Source organism: Sinocyclocheilus grahami, unplaced genomic scaffold (assembly GCF_001515645.1).
Source record: "Sinocyclocheilus grahami isolate Dianchi unplaced genomic scaffold, SAMN03320097.WGS_v1.1 scaffold57.1, whole genome shotgun sequence".
In the NCBI taxonomy this organism is placed as follows: domain Eukaryota; kingdom Metazoa; phylum Chordata; class Actinopteri; order Cypriniformes; family Cyprinidae; genus Sinocyclocheilus; species Sinocyclocheilus grahami.
In genome coordinates, this window is record NW_015505236.1 from 14,395 (window position 1) to 25,001 (window position 10,607).

General features: G+C 35.4%; 1 protein-coding gene across 1 annotated transcript; it reads right to left on the reverse strand.

The window, feature by feature from the left end:
• Positions 1-3,445: 3,445 nt before the first annotated feature.
• LOC107584065 (14-3-3 protein beta/alpha-A) lies at positions 3,446-6,886 on the reverse strand. Its single transcript, XM_016270471.1, has 5 exons — positions 6,585-6,886; positions 6,160-6,283; positions 5,775-5,938; positions 5,444-5,539; positions 3,446-4,481 (listed from the first exon to the last, which is right to left on the reverse strand). Exons 1-5 carry the CDS (start codon positions 6,876-6,878, stop codon positions 4,425-4,427), a joined length of 735 nt encoding a protein of 244 aa, XP_016125957.1. The 5' UTR covers positions 6,879-6,886; the 3' UTR covers positions 3,446-4,424.
• Between the last annotated feature and the right edge of the window lie 3,721 nt (positions 6,887-10,607).

Genomic DNA, 10,607 nt, shown 5'->3' on the forward strand with positions numbered 1-10,607 from the left:
TTAAATTGAATATAAAGTCACAGTAGTCAACTTCAAATATTACTGTAAATGTTTTTTTTGTACAAAATCAACAGAATGCCACAGATGATTGAACTTGAATAATTCAACCAAAAATGAAAATATGCTGAAAATTCTGTCACCATCAGGCCATCCAAGATGTAGTTGAGTGTTTCTTTATCCGAACAGAATCAAGAGAAATTCAGCATTATATCACTTGCTCACCAGTGGATCCTCTGCAGTGAATGGGTGCCGTCAGAATGAGTCCAAACGGCTGAGAAAAACATCACAATAATCCACAAGTAATCCACACCACTCCAGTCCATCAATTAATGTCTTATGAAGCCAAAAGCGGAGTCCTTGTAATAAATCCATCAAGACATTTTTAACCTCAAACCATTACTTCTGGTTAGAATCTGCTATTAATATTGCTTTCTCCAATTAAAACATCGAGCGAAACGGGAGAAATATGCACAGGTCAAGCACTGTTAACAAGCAAAAAGTCCAAAACAGGTCTAAACAAATGTCAGTAGGTTTTGAAGGACTTATAATACTCCTATTTTGACCAGAAGCAACGGTTTAAAACACCTTGATGGATTTGTTTCTTACAAACACGCAGCTTTTTGCTTCACAAGATGTTAACTGATGGACTGGAGCGGTGTGGATTACTTGTAGTTTACAGTGATGTTTTTATCAGCCGTTTAGACTCATTCTGACGGCACCCATTCACTGCAGAGGATCCGTTGGTGAGCGAGTAATGTAATGCTACATTTCGCCAAATCTGTTCCTATGAACAAACAAACTCATCTACATCTTGGATGGCCTGAGGATAAGTACGTTTTCAACAAATTTGGTAAACCATTCCTTTAACTGGTATTGAACCTGGAACATTCCCTTAAATGCTTATTTAAATAGGCATAAAAATGTACACACCATTTAAATCTTTCTAGGAGAGTGAGAAGACCGTGCTGCTTGTGTCTTCTGAACTGAATGTACACCACTACAAAAACACAATACAGCACAATTTGGAACTGATAAAACTTTTATTTCACTTTAAATTGTCTTTTACACTTTCCTGATTATAACATGTAAGGTGAAACTAGAACTGTTTTAAAAGACATACACGAATCTAGTATTACGTCAATAACCAGGTTTTATATTGTTTTTTGTCATTTTATAATATTTTTTTTTTCCCTTAAGCTAGTCTAAATTTTCACAACCACGTGCGCGCTAAGCAATGAAACCGTCACAGAAGCTAACTTTAGGCAGAATACTGGTCAGTAAAAACAAAGCAATTGGAGATACCAGATATACAGACAGGCTCGGCTCCACATTCACTACTGTATTTTTTGTAATCAAGCGTAGAATAACTGCCATTTGTTCAGCTAAGGGGAGAGAGAGAGAGATTTCGTCTTCAGTGCATGAACATTGTCTTAGATGTTAACTGATGGACTGGAGCGGTGTGGATTACTTGTAGTTTACAGTGATGTTTTTATCAGCCGTTTAGACTCATTCTGACGGCACCCATTCACTGCAGAGGATCCGTTGGTGAGCGAGTAATGTAATGCTACATTTCGCCAAATCTGTTCCTATGAACAAACAAACTCATCTACATCTTGGATGGCCTGAGGATAAGTACGTTTTCAACAAATTTGGTAAACCATTCCTTTAACTGGTATTGAACCTGGAACATTCCCTTAAATGCTTATTTAAATAGGCATAAAAATGTACACACCATTTAAATCTTTCTAGGAGAGTGAGAAGACCGTGCTGCTTGTGTCTTCTGAACTGAATGTACACCACTACAAAAACACAATACAGCACAATTTGGAACTGATAAAACTTTTATTTCACTTTAAATTGTCTTTTACACTTTCCTGATTATAACATGTAAGGTGAAACTAGAACTGTTTTAAAAGACATACACGAATCTAGTATTACGTCAATAACCAGGTTTTATATTGTTTTTTGTCATTTTATAATATTTTTTTTTTCCCTTAAGCTAGTCTAAATTTTCACAACCACGTGCGCGCTAAGCAATGAAACCGTCACAGAAGCTAACTTTAGGCAGAATACTGGTCAGTAAAAACAAAGCAATTGGAGATACCAGATATACAGACAGGCTCGGCTCCACATTCACTACTGTATTTTTTGTAATCAAGCGTAGAATAACTGCCATTTGTTCAGCTAAGGGGGGAGAGAGAGAGATTTCGTCTTCAGTGCATGAACATTGTCTTCAGCACAAGACAGATGAGTTCTACACCTAAGTGGAATGTTATAGTGATGTGACAAGGTATTGTGACACTGAGTGAGTGACTACCCCTATAAAAATGTTTGAGGTCTCGGCTTGTGTTTCACAGACTTTGGGCCAAGACTTCAAAGCCTCCACTGGATTGCAGCACTTCCCTGCACCATAATTCAAGTTAAATCCAGAATTTCTCAGTTGAACTGCTAAGGTCTTACAGAAATTCCTCTCTTAGCAGGAATGAAGAGTAGAGAAGTTCAAAGTCAGTCTAAGGCCCCAAAATTCCTTCTGATTTACATGAAGAGGGAAACATCAAGCATCGACTTCTGTTCGTGAGAGGGTTGAATAACTTTATAAAAAAATTAAAAAGTGTTTTTGCAAGTATTTAGTTTGAAGACAAATTATATTTACCTCTAAAATGTGTACAATTTTACATCTTTATTAAATGGAAGTGCGTGTGGGCAATATTACGTCAAAGGGTGAAAAAATAAAAATGTACAGAACAAACCAGGAAAATCGTTTACTGATGTCAAACAGCACCTTTATGTTGACTGCCTCATTGACAGCACATTAGGAAACTCTCCAGTTTGTTCACGAAAGGTCTGTAATCATCACACACTAATGGAATGTCTTTAACTTAAAACTGAATAGACATGGAATTGCAAATCTCGGGTCCCTTTTGTCGTCAGCCGTGTATGCAAAATTATGCACACGACAGCAATAATAGTAATGCATGTTAGTCAGTGTCACAATACAGCCTGTTTTCATCCCTTCTGTATGAGATCGCAACAGAATTGTACTGCTATTTGTATCGAAACCATTCCGATTTCCATTAAGCACAAGCTATCCAGAAGGAAAAACTAAACGTCACAGTGTTTGTTAAATTAATGGACAGTTTAATAACCTTTTGAATAAAACCAGCAATCGCCAGTACACTACTTGTGTTTCACAGACTTTGGGCCAAGACTTCAAAGCCTCCACTGGATTGCAGCACTTCCCTGCACCATAATTCAAGTTAAATCCAGAATTTCTCAGTTGAACTGCTAAGGTCTTACAGAAATTCCTCTCTTAGCAGGAATGAAGAGTAGAGAAGTTCAAAGTCAGTCTAAGGCCCCAAAATTCCTTCTGATTTACATGAAGAGGGAAACATCAAGCATCGACTTCTGTTCGTGAGAGGGTTGAATAACTTTATAAAAAAATTAAAAAGTGTTTTTGCAAGTATTTAGTTTTAAGACAAATTATATTTACCTCTAAAATGTGTACAATTTTACATCTTTATTAAATGGAAGTGCGTGTGGGCAATTTTACGTCAAAGGGTGAAAAAATAAAAATGTACAGAACCAGGAAAATCGTTTACTGATGTCAAACAGCACCTTTATGTTGACTGCCTCATTGACAGCACATTAGGAAACTCTCCAGTTTGTTCACGAAAGGTCTGTAATCATCACACACTAATGGAATGTCTTTAACTTAAAACTGAATAGACATGGAATTGCAAATCTCGGGTCCCTTTTGTCGTCAGCCGTGTATGCAAAATTATGCACACGACAGCAATAATAGTAATGCATGTTAGTCAGTGTCACAATACAGCCTGTTTTCATCCCTTCTGTATGAGATCGCAACAGAATTGTACTGCTATTTGTATCGAAACCATTCCGATTTCCATTAAGCACAAGCTATCCAGAAGGAAAAACTAAACGTCACAGTGTTTGTTAAATTAATGGACAGTTTAATAACCTTTTGAATAAAACCAGCAATCGCCAGTACACTATTGGAGATAAGCGACAGAAGGGAAGAATGGTGGGGGGGGGTGGTGGACACTATAATGTATTATATCCTGCTAGACCAGAGAATATATACCTTTTATAAAATGTTACGAGGGATTTTAGGAAGGAAAAAAAAAAAAAAAGGAAATCGTTTCCACTATTCAACCATTTTCTCTCGTCTGGGGAGAAAATACACAATCAGACATGTTTGAGACAAGTCAGCCTTGGAAAAACCAAACTTTTCCCTGCCGCTCGTGGCTTCAGGGGTACAACCTTGTAGGTCAGGTACAATTCATGCGGCTCGTCATACAGAAAGGTGGATAAAGGTGAGGTGGATTGGATGGAGCAGGGAATTATGGGCTGTATATGTGTAAGATAAAGAGTGTAGGTGGATTTAACAGTGAAGTGCAACGCCTTTAGTTCTCGCCCTCGCCAGCATCCCCCTCATCACCCTGGTTTTCTGATGTCCACAGCTGCAGAACGAAAGGGGAAAAAAATGTGTTAAAATGATACAATGATCAGGCTTCCAAGGGTCCAAAATTAACTTTATACCACACTGACCAATGGCGTAATATTAAATATTTCTTATTGGCAAAAGTTTGCATTATTCATATTAAAACTACACTGCCACTAAGACAGGGTTTCTGCAGGTTTTATGAAGGTAAAGGTATGATTCAAGATATCAAAAGTTGACAAATTCAACTTACCACAGATCTCCATTACTTTGTAATTCATTTTACACTATTTCTGTAATTCATCTTGAATATTTCTTCTCCTAACCACTAGAATATGGAGATAACTTTTACTGTACCTTCTGATAACATTGCAAAAAAAAAAAAGTGTTGCTCATCAATATTTGTCTTGTTTTCCAGTGCAAATATCTAAGATTCTTAAATCAAGATGACAAGAAGTCTTGTTTTATGAAAAAATAAAGTGAGCTATCAACAAATATCTGCCAAATATCATACCACACTGACAGATGTGTTCTTTTAAGCAAAACCTCATTTAATTTTGTGTCATTTCTCAAAAAACATGACATCATATTTTCAATTTGAATCTCCAGTAAATGCATCTTGATTTAAGAATGTTGGATATTTGTTTTGGAACGCCTAACAAATATACTGATTAAGATATTTATTTTTTCACCTTTAATGCCATGAATTTAAGACTACCTGCTGTGATTTAAGACCTTGTGATAAGACCTGAATTTGTGAAAGGGTGAGTTAAGACTAAGACCTGCAATTCATAAACTCAAATTGTTATGGTAATAATAACTTGTAAATGACAAAACTAGCATGGCTCAAACTATCATTTTTAAAGTTTGATTTAATAATGAGTAATCTAAATAGTCTACATTAATTTTGAATTGTTCATTTTAAGCAAAGATTAATTTTGGGGTCGGTCTACACCTATAAAAGCCAAAGTTGGCACTTACAGTGAGGTTGTCCCTTAGTAACTGCATGATCAGGGTGCTGTCTTTGTAAGAGTCCTCGTTTAAGGTGTCCAGCTCAGCAATTGCCTCATCGAAAGCCTAAGGTGAAAGCAAACATGAGGGTAAGTTCTGTTGTCTTCCTGTACACTGGAATTGCACACTATTTTTCAGTATAAATTCATTTAGTTTCACATTCCAAACTGCTTTTTGAAAGTATTCACTGAATGTTGCACATTAATAAGATGGGATGAAAGAGGAAAGTGTACATTGTGTGTACCCAACACAGAAAAAGTCCAACTCAAACAAGTTGTAGATGAACAGATCATTGTCTAACCGTTTTTGCCAAACTGCAGGCCTGCTCTGGGGTGTTGAGGATTTCATAGTAAAACACGGAGAAGTTCAGTGCTAGTCCCAGCCTGATGGGGTGTGTTGGCTGCATTTCCTTTTTGCTGATCTCAAATGCATCCTGGTAAGCCTTCTGAGAGTTGTCCACTGTGGCTGCAATTTGAGAGGAAACAAAATCAAATTAATGACCATCACATCACAGCCTGAATGTTCTGATGCTTTGGCTAGCAACTATTCACTCTTAGGACCGGACCTTAAACTTCAGCATTATCAGTTCCAATCATTTTCTATTAGTCCATCTTCTCCCTAATGAATAGATTTAACAGATTAATATTTAGGCAACAAACTTCTTGCTTTAAAGAAAATGAGCTCACTTTTCTTTGCTTCTCCAGATGCCACCTCGGACAGGTATCTGTAGTAGTCTCCTTTCATTTTCAGGTAGAAGACTTTGCTCTCTGCCTGGCTAGCGTTGGGAATGAGGTACTTCTCCAGGAGACCCTGAGAGAACAGAGATAAGACTGACATTAAGCTATGACCATTAATATTACAAATAAATGAAAAGCACTGACCTTCAGAAAGAGGAAAAAGCAACTTTCTTAAAGGTAAAGTGTGCATTTTTGATCCATCCTAATTGCAATTTTCATATGAGCAGTTTCATGTTACAAATAAAATTGATTTCTTTTGCTCTAACTGTAAAGTGACCTGCCTTGCTGCCTACTTAAACGTAAAATTAATTGCAAATTAAATCAGGTGGAACTTCTAGAACTCAAATGTTTTCTTCACACGTCACGTCTCTCACCAACACATCGTTGCAGATCTCCTGAAGCTCGGCCTCGATCTTCTCACGGTATTCACGCGCCATCTGCTGTTTCTTCTCATTGCCCTCTGTTTTCTGCTCGATGCTGGAGATCACGCGCCAGGACGAGCGGCGGGCGCCCACCACGTTCTTGTAAGCCACGGAGAGCAGGTTGCGCTCTTCGTTGGAAAGCTCAACGCCACCCTCTGTGACGGCCTTCATGGAAGCAGCCATGTCATCATAGCGCTCGGCCTGCTCAGCGAGCTTTGCCTTCTGCACTAGGTCACTCTTGTCCATGATGCAACTACAAAAGTAGGAGAAAATTTATAGTTAGATAACAAAATGCACGTTGGAGAGTTAATTTTCCTTTGCCTATAGTCTGTATGAATATAATAAAATTAAGTCAAGTTTGGTGTCGCTTAGTGAGCTTGGCTGACCTCCTTTTGTTGTAAAGAGGTCAATTTTCAAGTTGGTGCCAATTTTGACCTGCACCAGATACTATTATTAAATTTGGGACTTATGGAGATTTAAGTCATACTGAAGGCTACCCATGAACGATTATGTAAGAGGACCAATGCTAAAGCACAGCTATGAAGTTGCAGTCATTCAGTGACTGTCTCAGAGACTCTATCTCAATGCATTCATCACTGAATCAGAGTGAAAAACATCAGTAAAATCCCATTTGAGGTTATAACACTAACTGATGAAGAGCATTACCTGAAACCAGCCTAGTTAAACAGAGCTTCCTTAAGACTGATTAGTAGACTAGTCGGTTTTGAAAACAGGCAGGTTTGCACATTAAAACGGCATTCGCACTATTCTTCAAGTAAAATTACTTCAGATCCCACACAATGCAAAATAAGGCCACGTTTGTGTTTTTCTTTTCTATAACTTTTTCGGTAACACTTTACAATAAGGTTCCATTAGTTAATGTATTAACTAACATGAACAAACAATGAACAATACATTTATTACAGTATTTATTCATCTTTGTTAATGTTAGTTAGTGAAAATACAGTGGTTCATTGTTAGTTCATGTTAATTCAGAGCATTAACTAATGTTAACAAGCACAACTTTTGATTTTAATAACGCATTAGTAAATGTTGAAATTAACATTAAGATTAATAAATGCTGTAGAAGTATTGTTCATGTTAATTAAAGTAGTTAACTAATGAACCTTATTGTAAAGTGTTAAGGTTTTTACCTCTTTGAACTCATTTAAATTAAGATTCTCTACTGATCAATCATCATTTTGCTGACTAAAATTCACCAAACTTGAACTTTGGTAAAACGTTTTTAAAAATTTTGAAAATTATATAAACACTTTGGTAACACTTTATAATAACTTTCATTTATAAATAATTAACAAACATTATATAATGCTTAACAGCATTAGTTAATATATATTTCACATAGCTAGAAATATGAGATGTTCTTGTTAATGTTTACTAATGAACTTACTCAACATTACCTAATGATTAACATATGATTATTTAATGTAAATTGAAATGCTTACAAATGTCAGTAAACTTTCAGTTCATATGATCTTCATTTGTTTGTCTTTGTTGTGTAGACCTCTATTTTCACATCTTAACAAATAATTTAATTATTTGTTCATGTTTTTGCAGTACCCCAATCTAAAGTGGAAATTATTCATAATTTGCAAATGTTTATAAAAGTTTACTAATCATTAATACCTTTATGAACAGTCATCTCAATGGCAAAATGTGTCCCGAAAGACCTGAATTTACCCTATTCACACATCTTTAATAATCACTTATTAATTATCTGTTCATGTTTTTGCAGTAGCCAATCTAAAGTTGAAACTATTCATCATTTGTAAATGTTTATGAACGATTACTAATCTTTTAGTATCTTTATGGGCATTGGACTTTTAGCTAATGGAACAAGGTTTGTGTAAAGGGTGGCTGGTTAAGTTTATCTAAATGCTTGCTAAAGACATCACAGATTGTAATTTTGGTGCAAAAAATGTTTTTATTGCCTCAACACTCACATTAGTATACTACTCTTCAGTATATCAACAGGATATTCCTTGAATCATAAATAAACAGGAGAAAACAACTCATTTCTTATAGAAAATACTTGTTAATTGATCAAAACAATATAATATAAACAGATTGAACCGTGTTTCCTTATCAAATTGACCCCTGTACACTGTTGACCCTTTAACCGACCCTTAAACCTACCCATGCCACCAGACCTGTCCCTAACCTTTCCCGTATCACACCTCAACAGCAGCAAAAGTGTTGTGCATTAACACAAGCTTTTAATCATTTTATAACATCTGTTCAAATCATTTGTAGATTTTCAATAAGTGCTTGATCATATGGAATTGAAAGTTTAATGGCATTTGTAAGCATTTTAACTTGCATGAAATAATGATTTGTTTGAACTAATGTTTAATAAGTTTATTAGCAAACATTAACAAGCGCATTATCTCACGTTTCTAACTCTTTGAATATATATTAACTAATTATCCATCAAGCATTATTTGATTTACTAATGAAAGTTATTATAAAGTGTTACCAACACTTTAAACAGAAATTAAGTTTGGGGTTTTATTTTGCCATATAATGCTTTATAAAATATTACCAAGCATTTCTGCATAATGAATCAGGTTTATCTATAGATAATGGCATTAGTAGTGCTTAACCTCAAAGACTTTATTTTTTGGTAGAATAAGAAATACATGCACTCCATAATGTTTGTTTTACCTTGACAGTAACAGTTTCTGAGAAACTTATAAACACTTTTAATAGAGAAATAGTTTTATTTTGCCATATAATGCATTTTTTTATATATATAAATAAGATTACCATGCATTTTATGTATTATTATAACCCAGGTTTACCCATAGATAATGGTGTAAGCTGTGGTTAACCTAAAAGACTAGTTTTAGGTCAATAAATATATGACCACCATAACATTAGTTATACTTTGATTTTACATTGACAATTGTTCTCCGCACCAAATTGACAAATAATCAGGTCATATTTGTAGCTCATACTGCACTGATGCAGTGGTTTCAGGATTTCTGAAATATATAACCCAATTAAAAAGTAGGTCAAAATCCTTATTTCTAAAACACACAATGGCTTATCCACCTCTGCGTATTATAACTGGTCAAAGTCTAAACCAAACCCACTAAGTTAGATCACCTGTTCTAAATCACATATAACCCCAGGTTTTTGGCTGCTGCTTAATATTACATTTATCCAATTGTCCGTCTACCTTTGAGCAAGGTCATGGAATCCGACATGGAATCGGGATTCCAGCAGGCCACGGTGGGGTTTCCTACACTGTTTTACACGGTCCCTTACGTCACAAGGACCATGGTAACCAAAGCCCTGCGTGACGTAGTTAGTCGCCATAGCAACCGTTGCCAGGAGGCGCTCGACAGCTTGCTGAATTCGAAATGGAAGCTTGTGAGATTAATAATAATTGGAACAACAGAAGATGATGGTTACTCGATCTCAGACTATGATCTATATTTTCTCCGATGCACCTGAAGCACGTGCAATATTTGTAATGACCATTACAAGCATCTCTCGTTTCTGTTTTTGTTCATAGTAATATTAGTCATTTGTATTTGTGTTGTAGCTATCACTTTTTTCACACTAAAAATGCAGCTGAAAAAAAAACAAGTTTTAAATGAATCATTCAAATAGAAAGAAGTGAAAATTGTGTAAAATAATTAATAATAACAATAAATAAATACATTTGTTTGTACTAAAAGATGCATGGTCAATGTCACAAACCTGCTTATTTGATTAATAGCGCAGAATGTTAAATATCTGGTTTTCCTAATTTTATGTCATAACTTTTTCTTTTTTTACTAGCCTATATCTGCCTATGAAAACACTTGCCTAGCCTATCATCAACAAACATCAACAAATTCTCTTGAATTATTTGTTAAGTAAGATTTAGCCTTATGCATTTGTTAATGTACAATGATAACACATATGAATGAACCATAATTAATTTTTTTTAATAGGCCAAAAATA